The following is a 20,261-nucleotide window of genomic DNA, read 5'->3' on the forward strand; positions in this document are numbered from 1 at the left end:
TCACTTGGTACAGGTGTTTGTCTAGGTCACACCAGTTGAGGCCACTCTCGGTTATCTCCGCATGAACGTCTCTCCAAGTGTTCCAGGGTTGACCTCGTTTTCCCTAGGGGTTCCATTTCAGGAAATTGTGAACCTCTAGGGAAAAACTGGACAGGAATCCATTGAACTACTAATAAAAAGTGACGTTGGATTAGACACACTCCACAGAAACCAGCCACCAACATCACTCACCAGTCCCTGAAATGGAAGTAGTTTATTTTCATGCATCTTCAGTTTCTCACAAGTCTTCATCCAACACAAAATGTCTGTCAGACTGCCAACGCAGAGTTTATAAACCCAAACTTTACATTTAGTCTGAAGTCAAAAGGTGTTTTTTCCCTTTACATAATTCACAAAAACAGAAGTTCACTCCTGTGTCATTTAAAAGGAAAGAGAGTGAGTGGGAGGTAGAGGGAAGAGATTAGCTACAAAAGAGGGGGGTGAAGGTACAACATGAAGATGTCAGTGAGGAGAGCGACCGAGGAACGTAACAGGCAGAGAAAAAGCATGGAACAGGAGGGAAGAGGTGTGTGGGAGGGGAAGACCTTGGAGAGATCAGGAGGTATTGAGGGGCAGAGATGGAGCACGTGTCAGAGGGAGAGAAGTCTAAAATAAGTGTAAAATAACATGCTACCATTTTGTTCAGGTGTCAGGCACATCATATACCAGGTGAGACCCGGGGAAAAAGTTTAGGATACATTTTTTTATTATTATTATTATTATTATTATATATATATATATATATAAATTATTATTATTATTTTTTTTTTTTACATGTGTGTGGGGTGAAAAAGCATGTTACCAAGAAAAGTTTTTAAAAGGATTTTATTGTAAGTGCAAAATTGTCCTCTTTCGTGATCAAATCGTAAATATGATAAACACGTGATATATTTGAAAAGCCCAATGTCCTCTCAAACAGGACTTAATAAACTGGCTTGTATGGCCTCAGATACAGACGAAGATCTAAATGTCCACTAGAGGACAAAAATGAATTGCCATGTCTCAGGATTTAGGTTACCAGGTTTAATAACTTCCAATGGGTGAGATTACAGAATATTTCAAACTGGCAGAAATAGGAGCATGGAGGAGAGAGTAAAGGAGTAAGAATGGTAGCAACCGTGTCTATCCAAGCTGGGACAGTCCAACCTGAACACACACTATTTCACTGACCAAACACACATAATGCAAGACAAGGGCATAAATCTAACTCCACTTGCAAACACACACGGATGACAGCGGTTGTGTGGTTCACACCAAAGATTTATTAAAAGACTAGTATTTAGTCAAAGTATTTAGTACTGACTAGAGCAACATTAAAAGATAAAAGGTTATTTTAAAAATGAAAAAACATGACTTAAAAAGACAAAAACAGAACATGTGACATACAAACTAAAAGCAGAGGAAGAGAGGGATCAGTGTCGGAGACGGGCACGTCGAGAGGTGCGGGCGATGGGTGTGGTCACCTTAGGTGTCTCACTCTCTGCCATGACAGCGTCTGATTGGGTAAAAAACAAATATCAGTAACATTGATGTGTTAATTTGACAAGCAACAACTAACCAGATTTGTTCCCAACAGTAATTGCTATGAAATTGCAAAGATTAAAACAAATGTCACTTCATTCACTGAGCTCAAATGTACTTCATGACACCATCCTGGGAAGCCAGCACCAACAATCTACTGAGAGCATGAATCAGTTTATATGCTTTCCATCACTTTAACTGAAAAGCACTGCTAACACTCAGACTAAAACAGATTGTACTGTTAGAAAGTGCAGATACCTTCTTCCTCCTCCTCCTCTTCGTCACTGCTGAAGGTGATAACAGCTTTCTTGGAGGACTTCCGGGTTGGTTTAGGGGTCACAAAGCTATCGTCATGGCGACTGGCTACAGAGGGCTTGGCTTGACCTTTGAGGGGAGAGAAAGAAAATCATGGAACATTAGCTAAAGTCTATGTAATTGGCAAAAATAAATACATTCAGGAGGGAAAAATTCACTGTCTACCAGAAAAGGCACTACACTTGTGTGCGCGCTCACCTCTCTTGGGCCTGCCACCCCGTCCCTTGTTGGGTAGTGGCGTGTGAGTGGTGTTCTGGCTGGGCCCAGCTCCCTCGGGCTGGTTCTTCTCCATCTCAGAGCTCTCTACGTTCTCCAGCCCCCGGGTGTGGACCGCCGTCAGACGCTTCTCAAACTCCTCCACCTGGACCTGGGGACAGAGACAGAAGAATCAGAATAAGACCTGGCATGTGTATTCATTTAGAGCACAGTCAAGAAATCAGTCTGGATAGTCAGAAAGAGTCTGGATAGTCCGTAGTCGCTCACTTGTCCCAAGTTTATTGTTATGTATATCTGAATTGGGGGGGGGGGGGGGGGCTAAGGGCTTTCTTATGTGGTTTGAACAGCTGTGAAAAACTATTCTGCCAGTCAATACATACAACCACTATCATCTGTACCTTGAGCTGTGGCTTGGCTCCTCGGCGTAGCTTAGCAGTGATGGAGAGGAGAGGCTGGTAGACTCCTGTCTCAGTCAGCTTGTCACTGTAACACTCCCAACACTCCTGGAGCCTCTTCAGCCCTCGCTCACACATAGACAGCAGAGACAGAGACACGGCCAGGTCACACCACTGACGCTCAGTCCTGGAGAGAGATTTGGGGGGCGGGGGGGGGGTGGAGTGAGGAAATTTGATTATTCACTTACAACAAATAGTCTTTCAAGAACAGAGGAAATCTGACCTGACATTTGAAGAAATCATTCTCCGCCCATGGTCTCACTGATTCACTGTCTGTCTGTGGCTTAATCTAAAATGCCCTTTCTATGGAGGTCTGTGCTTTGAATGATGAGCCAGAAAGAGGGAAAGAGTTGGCCCCGAGTTCGCTGAACAGACAACCCTCGAATACTCCTGAGACAGAGGAACTAATGCCAGCCGTTATGACACGGAATGGGAGAACAGAAGTTAGGAGAAAGGAAGGAAATGCAAGGGGAAGACGGGCTGCTCACTTTGCGGTCCTGAAGCGCTGACACAGCTTCTCCACCAGAGACTCAGTCTGTCTCTCCTTAGTGATGTAGGAAAACAGCTGCCTGAAAACAGACAGAGGGAAACATTAAAATAAGGCATTAAAACACCACTCACATATTAGCATCCCATTTCCATGTTATTCAGCACAACAGGTTTCAAACCAGAGTCACAATGTGACTCCAGCATGCCAAGTCATCCAGTGTGTAAAGCCTGGGAGAGAACACAGTGAGCGACAGACACACAGGTTAAGTAGCCCTCTATACTGATACACACTATACTGATCACAACACAATATACACAGTGAGAGCAGAAGAGGCACACAGCTCAGTGTGGACACCACTCACTTCATGATGGTGTGGAAGTCTTCCTCGTTCATGGCTCTCTCTGGGTCGGACAGTCTGCTGATGATGTCTGGGAGAAGGTTATAGATAGCATTGTCCTGGGAGGAGAAGAGACGCCACTGTCTGGTTTAGAACATTGGAGGATCCATTACCCTCAGTCTATGTAAAAAGGTCCCCAATACACTAACTCAGATTTACAGTGCATTCGGAAAGTATTCAGACCCGTTGACTTTTTCAGCATTTTGTTACGTTCCAGCCTTATTCTAAATTTGATTAAATTGTTTTTCTCCTTCTAATCTACACACAATACCCCAAAACGACAAAGCAAAAACAGGTTTAGAAATGTTTGTTAATTTATTTAAAATAAAAACCTGAAATATGACATTTACATAAGTATTCAGACCCTTTACTCATTACTTTGTTGAAACACCTTTGGCACCGATTACAGCCTCGAGTCTTCTTGGGTATTTACATTTACATTTAAGTCATTTAGCAGACGCTCTTATCCAGAGCGACTTACAAATTGGGGTATGACGCTACAAGCTTGGCACAGCTGTATTTGGGCAGTTTCTCCCATTCTTCTCTGCAGATCCTCTCAAGCTCTGTCAGGTTGAATGGGGAGCGTTGCTGCACAGCTATTTTCAGGTCTCTCCAGAGATGTTCGATTGGGTTCAAGTCCAGTCCTTCAACCTCATGACTTGGTGTTTGCTCTGACAACTGTGGGACCTTATGTAGACGGGTGTGTGTCTTTCCAAATCATGTCCAATTAATTGAATTTACCACAGGTGGACTGCAATCAAGTTGTAGAAACATCAAGGCTGATCAATGGAAACAGGACACACCTGAGCTCAATTTCAAGTCTCATAGCAAAGGGTCTGAATACTTATGTAAATAAGGTGTCTAAAAAACTGTCTTTGCTTTTGGAGTATGGTGTGTAGATTGGATAAAAAAAAATCAAATAAGGCTGTTGTTAACTCGAAATGACACAACGACAAGGTTCCAGTTTAACAAAGTTGACTCTACTATATGAACACACTTACAAGGTAGCCATTACACTCAAGGCTAGGTCCAACCACCAACTTCTCACCTGCGCAGGCGCACTCTTGACCTGGTGATAGCCCCGTAATAACAGAAGTATAGGGATACTTAAAACATGAACAGCTGTAACATAACAAAATGTCGAAAAAGTCAAGGGTCTGAATACGTCACGAAGGCACTGTATATCCCAATTAAATAGAAATGCCTGGAAATAATACTGTGTACCTTGGAGGCGAGCTCGTTGAAGAAGTTGAGTGCGAGGCTGGCGATGTGTGTCTGGGGGTCGATGAGCAGCACAGCCACCTCACTGACCTGACCTTTGACCTTGAGCACGTCCTTCAGCACTAGCTGGGTCAGAACAGTCACCGCAGTCTGCCTCACCGCCGGGTTCTCGTCACTCAGCCTAGGCAGGGGAGACAGGGACATGTTATATGATGAAACAATATTATTTAAATGGCATGCAGGTTTCTGCTCTAATCAGCATCAGCTGGGATACCATGTAAGAGACTCTGACCAATCAATGACATTAAGCAATCGACTACCTGGGTGAAAATACGACCAGCCATACATTGGACCTGGAGGCTTCGATGCCAATACCCCTGACTGGCATTGACCATAATCCTCTGCTATGCAGTCATTTCAGATGTACGTGTGGGAGGTACAGAGGGCCTCTACCCTGAGGGAGCTCTGACACAAAATGGCTGCAGGGTCTCACCGGGCTCCATTGTTCTAAACAGGGGAATGAATTAACCGCATACACTGGGAAGGGATTTGAGGCCAGGTGAAAAAAAAACGTGCAACTTCTCCTCCAGCCGTGGATTAGGACGTTTTGCAGAGGAACCAGACTCGCCGGGTGTGTGGTCTGCTATACAGTAGATGGTCATAAGCCACAGCTTCAGTATAATTAACTATGCCTGTAAAACAGTGCATTACCATTAGAGTAAAAATCATGTTTAATACCCTTATCAGTCCTCTCCCAGGGAGGGCTTTCTGTCTTTGAGGAGACCCAACACAATGGAGGTGTGTGGGAGACAATTACTGACTGCTACAAAACACTTACCATGAGGAAAAACCTAAGGATTAGTGTTCATAGTGAAAAGCCTGGAAAACACTATTCACCTGAAACACATAAAATGTAAGAATAACCAAGCATCATAATTAGCACTATACAAAGACAAAAACAGAACGAGTGGAATGAAGAGATAACGAATTGTAATTAAACTTAAATGGGGGAGGGGTATGGCTTCAGTGCATCTCAATGTGGGAAGAACAACCAGCAATCATCATTAAGCTTTCTTCAATTAAGTCCCCATCCTTCCTACGGAGTATAACCTATGGTATCACCTGAAAGTATCCCCCTTCTCCCTCCAATCTACTCATTGTATAATTATACCACCAACAAGTAGTTCTGGACACAATCAGAAACTTCAAGTTGTTCTAGGCCTTTCTGCTCAAATTTTATTTGAGAGTGCACGAGCGAGCAGACCATGGTTGACAGTCCAGAAGAGCGGTTGGAGTTCTGAAGAGCACAGTACACTGTACTGTCGCGCAATAGCAACATCAGAGGTCAGAATGATAGTGGAGGACATGACAGAATTTTACAATGCTTACTATTGTTTTTTTCTGTTCTGAACATATGAAAATAAGTTTTCCGATCAACTGGTTCAGTAGACTGCAGCAGCAGCAGGACTGGAGCGTGTGAAGGAACAACATTAGCAGACAACCAGACATGGAACGAGCTTGTAGCCCTCAGCCATCCTCATCTAATGGCCATGTTTACCTAAATTAAAAAAGCCACACAATCCATAGTACTCACAGCTGGGTAATTAAATAAAGATCAGCTTGTTTGCTACTTCCATATTCTAAACTATAAACAAGTTATATTAGCTGCTTGGCTAATATTTAGTCACTGAATGAAAATGGCTTGTGGGGGTGCACACCTGGTACAGAGGCTCTGGGTCCAGGTGTTTGGATTACCTGGTACAGAGGCTCTGGGTCCAGGTGTTTGGATTACCTGGTAGAGTCTCTGGGTCCAGGTGTTTGGATTACCTGGTACAGAGTCTCTGGGTCCAGGTGTTTGGATTACCTGGTACAGAGTCTCTGGGTCCAGGTGTTTGGGTTACATGGTACAGAGTCTCTGGGTCCAGGTGTTTGGATTACCTGGTACAGAGGTTCTGAGCCCAGGTGTTTGGATTACCTGGTATAGAGGTTCTGGGTCCAGGGCTCCAGGATGTTGGGGAAGCGGACGGTGAGGTCTCCCAGGCCGATGATGGCGTTGGCCCTGACGACGGGCAGAGAGGAACGCTCCAGCACCGTGAACAGGAGACGGATGTGCTCCTCACACACTGACGGACTGATAGAGGAGAGGGGACAGAGGTTGACAGAGACACACACCACAGCCATACCACACAAAGGAAAATTATAGAAAAACAATGTAGTCCGAGGTGTAGTCTGACCTGATCATCATGTACTGTGAGAGGGCCAGGCAGGCAGCGGTGGTAAGCTGGGGGTGGCAGTATCTCCCTGGGGAACTACACACCCTCACCAGCAGGGGCAGGAACGAGCACAACAGGTTCTCCTCTGGGGGGAGGAGAGATGTGGTTGTCAAAGCAATTAAATCACATCAGGAAAAATGACATAGTTTTGAAAAAGTTATGCCTTTACCAGCCAGCAGCTCAGTCTCACAGATCTTCCTGATCAGCTCAGCCTCGGTGTCCTCAGCAGAAGCACCCATCAACCCAAGTTCTTCCTCCACAGAACTGTCATTGGCCGCTTGCTGTGGGAAACATGGATCATGACAGTTGATTAAGAACTCCTTGTTCATGTCTGGTCTACTGGAAAGTTACAGCGATTTAATCTAAACGAGTAATTAGGAAGAAGATAGCTGTTGTTCTTAGACCCCTGATGGGAAGAATCATCAAGACCTGTCAATCACCGTGTTGCGTGACCAAAATTAAACTCATCAAGTGTTTCCCAGGGAGAAAAGTCACTGATTGGCAAGACAATCCTACTCACATGGCCTCTTTACTAATCAACATCCTGTTCTGATAACATTTGGTTTATGAAATGCAATGAGAATCAATTTTACACGTATAGTAAAAGCTTCTTAAACACAGAACATGTGTATAAACCCAGCAGTCTCATTACCACTAGGTTTGTAGTATCCTAATCTCACGATTGACCATTATGTGAATTATTGCATCATTGGTTTGGATTGCCTAAAAATACTGGACATCATAAACATTGTGTTCCCATTCCATGTCCAGACTGACCTTGGCCTTACGGGAGGGTACCTTCGCCTTCTCCTCCCTCTCTTCTGTCTCTCCTCTCCTCCTCCGCAGCTCAGAGCTGACGCTGCGCTCCAGGTGGGACACCTGCCAGAACGCCACGCAGCCACACAGAGACAGCAGCTGGGCCAGGGACACGCAGCTCACCGCAGGGACTAGAGGGACAGGGACACACATCACTATAACACCATACTGACCATAAAGTACCTATACAAGATACTGGTCATCATAATACACTACCACACTGGCAGAGTTTCAACAACTAGGCACAGTGAAAGAGCACCAGACAACTGGAGAATGTCATCTATTCATACTACAGAAGTTTTACCAGAGTGCACCAACTTTTTAAATAAATATCCACTCTCTCGCACCTTGTTCTCCCTGCTCCTCAGGGTCCTGAGATGCACCCGGCAACTGGCTGACATCCTTGTTTGCTAACATCTCCCCGCCCTCCGCGATCTGGTCCAATAGCAGGCGAGAGCAGCGCTGGAGGAGGCGGGAGCAGAGCTGGTCTGGGGACTCGGACAGGAAGTACAGCAGACGTACAGCCTGCTCCATGAAGCTCTGCCAGTGAGGGTCCGCCATCACCACACCTGGGGCGGGACCAGACAGACAGTTAGTTAAGAGAAGGTCAGGGGCAGAGACACTACATTCTCCCACTCAAGAGATAGTGTGTGTACACACCTTCAGCGATGGCCTGTGTGAGGCAGGTAAAGAGCTGGTTGTCCTGAGGCAGTCTGAATGGAGCTCCTTTGCATTGCTGGGGGGTACAATTCAACTCAATCACTTTACACACTTCAAACCTCTATAGGGCTGACCCCATTTAGTCACCTGGTAGATTGTTTAGTTCAGGCTGTTGGTCGACCGAGATTTCTTTTGTCAAGCAGTTTCAAAAATATTATTTTCATGGTGCACAAGACTCCTGTCTGATTCCCACCTGTCTCAGTGGACTAATCCATTGCAGATGCCACGGGGATGGCACAGTTCATCACTCTAAGACATGAGCTACTGAACTTGTAAGCGGTTATATTTTGTAAGAAAATGGTGCAATGGTAATAAATATATTTTATAACAAATGCAGTTTCTCAAGCGATGGATAGCGGGAGAATGCGCTGTCCGCGGTTCTGAAACGTAATCTTCAGTGCGCCGTTGAATTGGCGCCTTCCCCTTTATGTTGCTATGTGCATAATAGCAAAGTTAACCAGCATATTGTTGTTGTGAACAGAGTAAGGAGACGAGAAAATAGCCCTTGCCTTAATTGTCTAAGAAACTAGAGGAAACAAACTTAGATATATAATCCATAGCATAACTGTTAAATCGTGCCTGACTTTATAAATCAATTTCTACAGAAATAAAACGGATCCTGTTTGAGTGTTTAATAGCCTACTGATTCCGTGAGCACCAAGACTCTCACAACCACAGAATGTCAGATAAAGCAACTTCACAAATGTGTATGTTTTTAATCTTTGCTGTAATAAATTTAGATTTTTGTTAGAACAGACTAAATTGTAAGTAATACCAGAGTTGTTTACACGGTTCCAAACAGGCAGAAAATATTGAAATCTAATAGGACTGGGCAGAGGCGCAGCCATGGTGGGTGGGCATGGGTCCACACACTACGGAGCCAGGCCCAGCCAATCAGAATACATTTCCCCACACAATTAAAAACAGAAATACTGCTCAGCATACAGCCTCCCCCTCAGACAATCTCACAGGTAAAGAAGCTGGATGTGGAGGTCCTGGGCTGGCGTGATAACATGTGGTCTGCAGGTGTGAGGCCGGTTGGATGTACTGCCAAATTCTCTAAAACAATGTTGGAGGCGGCTTATGGTAGAGAAATTAACATTCAAAACAGCTCTGGTGGACATTTCTGCATTCAGCATGCCAATTGCGCGCTTCCTCAAAATAAGCTTTTTTTTTTTTTGCATATGGGAAATTTCTGGGATCTTTTATTTCAGCTCATGAAAAATGGGACCAACACTTTACATGTTGTTTATATTTTTGTTCAGTCTAGTTCATTTTATTCAAACACATTGGGTGTGGGGGTGTGTAATATATATATATATATATAAAGACACTACTTTAAATTTCAACCAATCGATTGGTTGAAAGAACATGCGACTTTTGGTCGACCAAGATAGTTTTTGTTGTCTGGGACAGCCCTAGACCTCTAGAAAGTCTAGGCCGGCAAACTACATGAGGGGTCTTACCCTGACATGGTCAGTGATGTTACAGATGGTGATAACAGAGTCTCTGGCCAGTAGGAAGTCTTCAGTCAACTTCTCTCCCAGAGCCACAGAGCACAGAGTGTCCAGGTTACTGAGGACCACCTCCCTCTCCGCTCTACACAGAGAAATACACAATTACATTAGGCTACACACTGAATAATCTAAAATGCCACATCTAATCTGATACAAGAACACGCATACAAACATGCTATTACACACAGCAACTTTAGTGTGTGGTGCACAAATTATGTTCTTAGCAGTAAATGTACATACTGCCATGTCTACACACAACAGAGTAGTAGGCTACGGCATTTAAATTATGCCCAGGCGCCAGATTAATTAATCATCTCATCGGTGCTCGGCCCTCCGCAGAACACACACAGTCCCAGTCTATGGGGGATTGTGTGTGGGAGGGAGGGTTAGAGGAAGTGAGGACAGGATTAAACAGGTTATGGAAAGAGATGAGGCCCGGTATTGTCCATTACAGTGTGGGTGGACTGCAGATAGTCCCCCTCTCCCCCCCACCGGCAGTGGCTGTCTTTGAAGGAGACCGAATGCCTGTTTAAAACGCTTGTTCTTCATTGAAAACCCTGGCGGTGAGCCCAGATGTGTGTGGTCGTGACTTAGACTCAATTGAGAGAAGTCTGTGTACTCTGCTGTGCTCCTATTCAGAGACTATAAAGGCGCCAGCATGCTTCGTTTCGGCTAGCCAAATGAGTATGCTTGCATACTCTCTTAAAAGACATTCACTTGGACAGAAAAAAAAGAGTCAATAGTACTGTTTGTCCATTTTGAGACAGCGTAGCCAGTACACTTCCTCAAAATAGTCTGAATTAATCTAAGATAAAAATGAATGACCGATTTTCTGAGTTCACGTTTATGCTGAGGATATCCTTTTTTTGTTTTTGCATCTAAGATGTTTTCGGGAGTATTTCTCAATGAAAAAACTTGCATGAAAACAAGTCGTCTCTCGCTGAATGACAGACTATTGAAGAATCTCTACTGTTGACCAATCATCGACAAAGGGGAGTAGACTTGTTGCCCCCGAACTGAAAAAACCTCAGTGAAGTCTAAAATAAACATGTCACAAGATGTAATAATATATGCACGTCTTCTGAAGTGCTACGGATAGGAAGCATGCAGGCGCCTTAATGAGGTTTAGTGGACAAATTAACCAACGCCAGACTGTTGAGAAAGCCAAGCGCCAAAGGTAGGAGTTGCCAATAGGTGCAGACCTAGGAACAGTTTACCATACGTCAATAATGGAACATTGTCATTGGGAGGTTAACTGCAAAACTGGACTTGGACCAGAGTCTCATATTAAACAAAGATCAAGAGATTAAGATTAATGTATTAGTCAAATGGCCACAAGGTCCAACTGAAATTTTACTTCCACTTTTAACCCAACCCCTCCGAAAGACACATACAGGTGTAGAAGCCCTCAGATTACCAAAGAAGAGCGCTCATGGACAACTGAATATTGAGGAGAGGTGGGGTTCTCCCTGCCTCACACATACAGACACAGACAAACACACATCAGTCACACTGTCAGCACCCTCCCACTATTCTCTACCGTGTTTCTTTAACGGGAGAAACATGTGGGTGGGGACAAGTCACTGTAGGCCGGCCCTTACAGCAGAGCAGCCAATCTCCGCTACACTGCCAAGATTACCGGCCAATCAAGACAAGGTAGAACCCAACTCTCTCATTCAGTTGGCTCGCATTCGCCTTGGTCTCATCATTGGGCAAGAAGTCAAAGGGGACTTAAAGACAGAGGTGTGAAGTTAGAACTTGTGTTTGTGTGAGGGCCTTACCGTGCAGCCATTCCCAGAAGCAGTACTGCTGCTCGTCTGTGCAGGCTGGAGGTCTCTCGTTTGCCAGTGAACCTCTCCCACAGAACCTGCACTACCGTGGACTGCAGGCTGCTGCCACCACCAAAAAACTCCTGGACCTGGGACGACATGAGAGAAGGGGTTGGAACAGATTAGACGAGAGAGAGAACAGGGTTAATAATTGAAGACAGGATGGCTAGAGAGTAATCAGTGAAGAGTAAAGGCTAACAATCACTGGGTAGTATTGATGACAGGATGGCTAGAGAGTAATCAGTAAAGAGTAAAGGCTAACAATCACTGGGTAGTATTGATGACAGGATGGCTAGAGAGTAATCAGTAAAGAGTAAAGGCTAACAATCACTGGGTAGTATTGATGACAGGATTGATAATAAAAGATGGTAATAAGAGAAACTCACTATCTCCTCCAGACACTGGATTGTCCCCAGAGAGGCATCCACCATCAGTTCAGACAGACTGTCCACTAGAGTCTGAGCTTTAGCCCTGAGAGAGGGAGAGAGAGTCAGGCACCAGAGCATAGCCCATTGGAGGTTGCTGAAGTTCTACCTTGAGTCTGCATCTCTTTCAGCAGCAATGTGCTGGTGGGAGCAAGATTAACAAATTCACAGCAGAAAATGTAATAAATGGTGTGTTCACACAGGCAGCCCAATTCTGATATATATATTTTGGCACCAATTGGTCTTTTGACCAATCACACATTTTTTCACATCATTTCTGAGCTGATGCGATCGGTCAAAAGACCAATTAGTGAAAACAAGATCAGAATGGGATTGCATGTCTATAAACGCAGCCGGAGAGTTGAAACCGCTTGGGGGGAATGGCTGAGGTGCTGGAATGAAGATTGCAGGTTCCCATTATAGCTATTTCAGCAGACAAGACAGAGTTCCCTTTACTCTCAATATCATTATAATGTCACTAGCACCGCTTCGCAATTTCACATGGGAAGAAATTACCATTTCAAAAGTAACTTAACCATCTGAAATTGGTAGTGGGATCGAGGGACCTGAGGGGGTCGATAGAAAGTGCCTGTGGCAACAGTTTGAAGGTGTGACAGCGTACCTGGTGTTATCTCCCTGGGGGTTGAGGTAGAGGCGTCTGTAGGCCTGCACCACAGCATCTTTAATGGCAGCGTCAGTAGACCAGACCAGAGGCAGCATCTTCCTCACACCAGTCAGAGAGTTCGCCACACTGAACTCGCATACTGTCACACAGAACTGCACCGCCTCCTGGACCACTGAGACACATTCATTCCTCAATACCCCACATATTACATTGTCTCAGAATACATGCATGGAGTCATTGGTGTAAGATGTTGACTGTGCAGGTGATGAAGGTATGGTAATGCAGGTGTAGGTAAGATGAGGTGTGTTTGTACCTGAGGTAGTCTTCCAGTAGAGCATGGTGTTGATGACAGCGATGGCTCTCTCCACCTGCAGGGCAAAGCTCTCAGTGTCTCTCAGATACTGCAACAGCATCTCCTGTTTCTTCAGCTCGCTCTCCTCCACCCCTTCCTTCCCTCCATCCCCTGCTCCCTCCTTCTGGGGGGTGGAAGGCAGGTCCTCTCTGATCTCAGAGGTGTCCTGGTCAGGACCTGGGGAGGAACAGAGAGGTCAGATTATAAAAATGTTCTCCTGAGAGCAGATGTGAACATCTTAACTCCTGCCAGCGCGAGCACACATTTGTTCCAGTCCACATGATTTAACTAAATAGTGGTCTAAAATGAGGACCAGTGTTAGTTCTCAGGTGTTAGAGCTAGGCTTGGGTGATTCACCAGTAGAAAACCTTATCACCCACTCCATCAGTAATGCTGTCATCTAGAACTACACCTACACTGCTGAAAGCAAACAGCACTAGATTGACCTTAATTACATTTTGATTGGTTATATCACACTCTTATTCTAGCACTGATTTCACCACTTGTTTTTGAAGGCTTGCTACTGAATCATTTGTTTAATCCATATGAAAGTGTTTTGATTGAGTGAATATGACTCTTTTAGTAGAGTGCTGGTTAGTTCTGAATAGTTCACTTAATAGACTTGTATTATGAGGTTCTTTCAAAATTCACTTATTGTAAGTCGGTTCTAGATAAGAGCATTCACTAAATGACCAAACATTTTCAGAATGCTAACTTTCCCCCCTCCCTTTCTATCTCCTACACTTAACCAATACACGTGCTTCGTGATGTGATTGACGGACAGAGTTCAGTACCTTTGAAGAGCAGGGCCAGTGTGTCCAAGAGAGTCTCGGCGGTGAGAGTGGTCAGAGACGAGAACATCTCAGACTCTGGGAACAGGCTGTGGGCTCGCACACACAGACGCACTGCATTCCTGATACACAAACAGCAATCAGTTATTATGTGATGACAGTGGAGTTCAGCTTGGAATGCCAATTGTTATCTCAATTCTATAAACAATTGATCCTGATTTTTTACAAATCTAGTCACCTGGGCAGTGTTTCAAAATGTATTTGATTTTGCCTATAGGATCGGATTAAATGGATAGAAATAGAATGAATAGAACGAGCCCCCACCATTTCATTTCTATGCAATTAGTCCTATCCAATAGGCGAAATCCAGATAGATGACCTTTGAAAAACTGGGCCCGGTATTTAGATATTGTTTCACTTTACCGGTATTTGTTGACGCGGAGGAACTGGGCGATCTGTACGGCGGTGGCCCTGTCGTCCTCCTCTCCAGCCTCGTCCTCCTCCCTCTCCTGCTGTTCCCCCTCTCCCTCACTGGTGGGCTCCAGCTCGGCTCTGACGGTGAAGAGCAGCTCAGGCTCCATAGCGGCCCACAGTTCGGAGGCCTTGATCACTGCCACTGGACGGAGAGCCCAAAGGAATATGGTTAAATGGGAAATCAACACTAAAATCATTTTGCATCAGGTTTCTCGAAAGCCCAATATCTTGAAAACTTGACCGCTGACATGCAAAACATTTTTGGGACTGTATCAGGGGATTAATGAAAAAATTAAATAAAAATAACTTGAGTGGAGTTTCCCTTTAATGATAAATATAGTTTGGACAAGAGGCAGAAGATGAGGTAGAGGAGTTCAGAATGAATGGATTCTATTTCTATTGTTACAAAGCCCTCAGATTAACAAAGAGCGCTCATGACCAACTGAATATTGAGGAGAGGTGGGGTTCTCCCTGCCTCACACATACAGACACAGACAGACAAACACACGTCAGTCACACTGTCACCACCCTCCCACTATTCTCTACCGTGTTTCTTTAACGGGAGAAAAATGTGGGTGGGGACAAGTCACTGTAGGCCGGCCCTTACAGCAGAGCAGCCAATCTCTGCTACACTGCCAAGATTACCGGCCAATCGAGACGAGAGATCCCAACCCTCTTTCAGTTGGCTTACATTCACCTTGGTCTCATCACTGGGCATTATATAAAAGATAAATATAAGGTGGTGTGTATAATTTACCAGGTGCGTTTTCCTGCAGTCTCTCTCTAAGCTCGCGGAGTTTATCCGTCTCCTTCTCCAGGGGTTTCTTCAGGTCAGCACTGCTCAACTACAGATGAAAAACAATTGTAAGACACTGTTGTGTGTGTGCTTCACAGTAGTGGTTGTTCGAGTGTGTGCGCACACACCTTGCAGCTGTAGGGGTTGTGTGCTATGAAGGCAGCCAGTAGCTGGATGGCACTCTTGACCACATTGATGGATTTGTCCATCAGCCTTCCCACTGCCAACCCCATCACTTCACTGTACCTGTTCAGGGGCAGAGCCTGGGGGGGGGGGGGGTAGAAATCACACAGAGGACATTAGAGGAACGCTCAGTAATCGCAGCGGAAGTGATTCTCTCCTTGTCTCCTTTCCTTCAAAAACGGAATAGTCAGGTTTTTGCTGTAAATAAAATAATTCAAATAATTTCTGCGGGCTTGAGAGATTGACAATCAAATGGGGATTTGATGTTGAGGGACAATTCACTTCAAACTCAAACCAGCACAGGGCATTAGTGACTGAATGTTGAGGCCACTGCATAGCTGTCACTAAGATTTCTGAATGCCCTCAGATTACCAAAGAAAAATGTCATAGCCATAGCAAAGGCTATCAACGAAGAGTTGTGTCTCCTTGCCAACTGAAACATATTCTCACACTCACAAAGACTTTCAGCAGCCTCCGTCCTGCCTTCTCCCATGTCTCTGGGATGGGCAGAGGATGAGGAGGACTGCTAGTTTACTGTAGGTGGGCCCTTACAGCAGAGCAGCCAATCTTCACCACACTGCCAAGATTACCCACCAATCAGCAGGAAGGAGAACAATCTCTCAGCATGATTGGCTCATATTTGCCATGATCTCATCACTGGGCATTAGTGAATACATAATACTGCAGTTTCATAACAGTGCAAGTAGCATCCGGAATTGCTTCATACATCAACATAGTTGTTTGGGATACCCTTTTAGAGATGTAAGCACACAAACTCGCACCTTGCTGTTGACGATGCGTGTGTAGACCTGCAGCACTCGGGCCCTGACGTAGGAGTGTGTGTCATGGAGGTGCTCCTGCAGTGTGTCCATGAAGCGGTCCCTGTCAGCTCTGCCAGACTCATCCAGTGCATCTCCACTCAGGACCCTGACCAGAACCTCTCCCAACACTTCACACACTGCCACACGCAAACTAGGGCTCTGCAGGCACAGAGAAGGTTTGAACATTCAGTAATGACAAGTTATTAAGGACATGATGATTGATCAAAGGAAGCACAATTTCAAGGGAAAAAGTAGTACTATAAAACCTCATGTTGGGGATAATGGTGTATGAGTTACCTCACCCTCCAGGTGTGTGAGTAACACATTGATGTTGGGGATCATGGTGTATGAGATACCTCACCCTCCAGGTGTGTGAGTAACACATTGATGTTGGGGATAACGGTGTATGAGTTACCTCACCCTCCAGGTGTGTGAGTAACACATTGATGTTGGGGATCATGGTGTATGAGTTACCTCACCCTCCAGGTGTGTGAGTAACACATTGATGTTGGGGATCATGGTGTATGAGATACCTCACCCTCCAGGTGTGTGAGAACACATTGATGTTGGGGATCATGGTGTATGAGTTACCTCGCCCTCCAGGTGTGTGAGTAACACACTGATGTTGGGGATCATGGTGTCGGGGACCAGGGTGCCCAGTTCAGACAGGAAGCTGGAGAAGGCCTTGACCCCTGACCCCTCTCTGGCCAGCTCCTCACTAGACTTCTGACCGATCTCTCTGAGAGAGGAGGTTCAGTATAGAAAACAGGGCATCAGAACAGAGACGTCATACACATTCCAACTCAAGTCGCTAATATGTTTCTCTCGGGACAAAAAGGACATGACACGAGGACCTTAAGACATTCTAGCGGAAAATGATACACCAATACAAAAAGTAATCTCTTCGACTGACCTCATGACCTCTCCTACAATAGCCTTGACTCCATACTCAGTGCTCCACACAGACACAGCCTGGGCACACACTGACGACAGCTGATCAAAGTGCTGCAGCAGCTGGATCACCTTCACACTGGCACCTGTGGATGGAGAGAGCGAGAGAGGACATCAGTACAATGCTTCACTTGAACACCATACCACTAATAAAAAGGCAGTGGCGCAGTAATATTCAAATGCATCAGTATAGGTTCTATGGAGCTGTCTAAAAACAGTGATTTGGGGGTGTTGAGTTACTGACCCAGGAGGTGGTTGTATTTCTTGACCTGCACCCCCAGCAGGTGAATGATGGCGTCTCTGGTGGGCTTGTTCTTTACGTGGCTGATGGTTGGGTTCTCCAGGAGCTTATAGCAGCAGCATGTCACACAGCTGAGGACACACAAGAATACTGTAAGTCATATAGACTGCTGCTCATCGCTCACTATGTTCTCTACCTAGAGTGAAACCCCACAAACCCATGTTTCCTCCAGCCCCACACACTCATCCACAGTCTGGCCCTCTCACCTGATGAACTCCTCCTCGACCAAAGAGAGGCTCCAGAGGGAGCGGATGTCCAGCTGAAGGAGCTGGGTTAGAGCCTGCAGCACCGTCTCCCTCTCAGAGTCCCACTGTAGTAAACCTTCTCCTGCAACCTTCCCCTTCTTACTGCCCTGAGGGAGTCAACAGAAAGAAAGTTCACTTCAAACTGTCAACACAGTACAGAACTAAGGAGGGTTGAGATTCTAGAATGACTATACTGTACTATCCTTATGCAGTTACAATATCCTTATGCAGTTAGAGTGACTCCTTGTTTATGGGGCCACTATGCATAGCAGTCACAAAGGTGGTTTTTGAATGCCCTCAGATTACCAAAGAAAAATGTCATAGCCATAGCAAAGGCTATCAACGAAGAGTTGTGTCTCCTTGCCAACTGAAACATATTCTCACACTCACACAAAGACTTTCAGCAGCCTCCGTCCTGCCTTCTCCCATGTCTCTGGGATGGGCAGAGGATGAGGAGGACTGCTAGTTTACTGTAGGTGGGCCCTTACAGCAGAGCAGCCAATCTTCACCACTCTGCCAAGATTACCCACCAATCAGGAGGAAGGAGCACACACTCTCAGCCTGATTGGCTCATACTTGCCATGATCTCATCACTGGGCATTAGTGCATGTATTAAATTACTATAGCATGCTATGAGACTACATAATCAAATGTGACTGTTTGGAGAATGACCTACCTTACTGGGTGCAGTGACGATACTCTGCCTGTAAGAGTCACTCTCCAGGATTTCTGTGAGCTTGCAGAGGAGGAACACACTCATTTTGACAGCATTGAGCTGCTCCTTGCGGTCCGGTGCGGAGAGTGAGGCATTGAGGAGGAGGGAGGGCAGGGAGACGGACAGGCCACTCACCACTAATAGAGAACGCAATGAAATACGGATGAGGACTTCGGCTGAATAGTGAGCACTAGCAGGCACAGGTATGCCATCATGTGTATAAGTTGAATGACATTTCAACACACACCATCACAAACACTGACCTTGTATGAGTAACTCCAGGGTGTCCTCTTTCACACTCATGTCCACTTTATGACAATGCCTGTGACATACAATAATATGCAACATGAGTCAATTCGAGAAATTACATCATAGTTGTCGTAGGTTTAAGAAATAAAAATACAATAATTTGGGTAAATGTAGCTACTCACTGCAGCACAGTGTAACCCGTGTCGAAGTGTTCCAGGATGCACAATGGACCCTGGCTTCTCAGTGCAGCCTTGAAACCTGGAAAATATATAGAATAGTAAAGGAGTTGAGTTGCTTGGTCAGATTTCAGGAGGACAATATTCTAACAATTATAATTCTGTAACAAACTCTGGGATATTTACTGTTGAGATGGGAGGGAAGTTGTTTAGGGGAGACGACATCCTGAACCACGTACTGGTTAATGCCCCCAGTCTTCACCAGGTCACCCACGCACACAGGCACAAAGAAGTCCCACGACATCACTGTACACGAAAAAACAACTTGTGTAAGCCGAGTGTTTGACATTCTAGGTATCGTTAATTATAGTAAGCTAAGTAAATTCCATGTAGTTATAAACGACCCAATCACACAAATGTATTAACTAAGTTAACTTGGTCAAAAGAAAGCTAGTTATTAGTTACGTGTTTGTTTCGATTTATTCGCGAACTAGTTAGTTAGCTACCTTAGTTAGCCACAAGATAACTTTAGCTAGCTACGTTAATTTATTTTAAGATAGCTACAGTATTTAACGTTGTTTTTAGTCAACTAGTTATATTTCACAACTAAGAAAAAGTCCAGACATAAGTAACGTTAACCAAGTACAACACACTTACCAATATGTTTTGTAGCGCTCTTAGCCACAATTTAGGATCTTTCGAAACTGTAGACCAGATTGAAACAGCACGGTACTACTCTCAACGGTTTTTGCGGAAGGGTTTTGAATTTTTAACAGCAGCGCGCCAAAGGACTACGTCATCGGCATCGCTCCCCGCCTCCCACTGGCCCTCTTCCGTGAACAAACTACGCCATCTGTCTGCGGTTAACGGACGCAACAATATTATTGATACTATATTACTGCAAACTCAAATATTGCAATATCAAGTACAGTAATTCTGATAACCTCATGCAACATACAATTGTAGCTATGCTGTTCAGAACCAATCTACATGATAAAGGACAAAAAGGACAAGACTCATGAGGTAGTAACTGTATTCAAACTGAAAATACAAATTTCCTCACATGTACCCAGGTGTCAGCTACAGTATCGATATTTCCCTTATGAAATGTATTCTCTCTTAACCAGATCTTTCATTTTGAAAATGTAAAAAGTAAAATGTAGTTCAATCAACTAACTACCACACAGATAAAAGCGCTAATGTCTTAAATTAACATTTCCCCACTCACTCTGTCAGGCTAAAATACGCTTTTTAGAGCGCACACAATATAATCGAAAATGATGTAACAAACTTGAAAGCACAACAGTTCTCGATGGTCAATCCACTTCACTCCAGTCAATCACATGTA

General features: G+C 44.8%; 1 protein-coding gene and 4 non-coding genes across 5 annotated transcripts; all 5 read right to left on the reverse strand.

The window, feature by feature from the left end:
• Window positions 1–848: 848 nt before the first annotated feature.
• ncapd2 (non-SMC condensin I complex, subunit D2) lies at window positions 849–19,697 on the reverse strand. The gene is made up of 32 exons (XM_071383634.1): window positions 19,571–19,697; window positions 19,100–19,219; window positions 18,920–18,995; window positions 18,752–18,810; window positions 18,450–18,625; window positions 17,735–17,880; window positions 17,472–17,599; window positions 17,190–17,313; window positions 16,868–17,015; window positions 16,238–16,435; window positions 15,401–15,535; window positions 15,234–15,321; window positions 14,426–14,618; window positions 14,006–14,124; window positions 13,173–13,388; window positions 12,857–13,031; window positions 12,196–12,280; window positions 11,762–11,898; window positions 9,930–10,062; window positions 8,404–8,479; window positions 8,091–8,312; window positions 7,705–7,874; window positions 7,097–7,208; window positions 6,889–7,012; window positions 6,630–6,785; window positions 4,658–4,835; window positions 3,398–3,492; window positions 3,035–3,115; window positions 2,490–2,673; window positions 2,074–2,242; window positions 1,819–1,944; window positions 849–1,534 (listed from the first exon to the last, which is right to left on the reverse strand). The coding sequence occupies exons 2-32, from the start codon at window positions 19,215–19,217 to the stop codon at window positions 1,452–1,454; spliced, it is 4,230 nt and encodes a 1,409-aa protein (XP_071239735.1). The 5' UTR covers window positions 19,218–19,219; window positions 19,571–19,697; the 3' UTR covers window positions 849–1,451.
• Window positions 11,384–11,694, reverse strand: LOC139564723 (small nucleolar RNA U85). Its single transcript, XR_011672817.1, has one exon. It is a non-coding gene; the product is annotated as a small nucleolar RNA U85 (small nucleolar RNA).
• Window positions 14,885–15,192, reverse strand: LOC139564724 (small nucleolar RNA U85). The gene has a single exon (XR_011672818.1). It is a non-coding gene; the product is annotated as a small nucleolar RNA U85 (small nucleolar RNA).
• On the reverse strand, window positions 15,814–16,118 carry LOC139564721 (small nucleolar RNA U85). Its single transcript, XR_011672815.1, has one exon. It is a non-coding gene; the product is annotated as a small nucleolar RNA U85 (small nucleolar RNA).
• Window positions 18,066–18,372, reverse strand: LOC139564722 (small nucleolar RNA U85). The gene has a single exon (XR_011672816.1). It is a non-coding gene; the product is annotated as a small nucleolar RNA U85 (small nucleolar RNA).
• Window positions 19,698–20,261: the final 564 nt, after the last annotated feature.

The sequence above is a fragment of the Salvelinus alpinus genome, chromosome 35 (assembly GCF_045679555.1).
Source record: "Salvelinus alpinus chromosome 35, SLU_Salpinus.1, whole genome shotgun sequence".
Classification (NCBI taxonomy): Eukaryota; Metazoa; Chordata; class Actinopteri; order Salmoniformes; family Salmonidae; genus Salvelinus; species Salvelinus alpinus.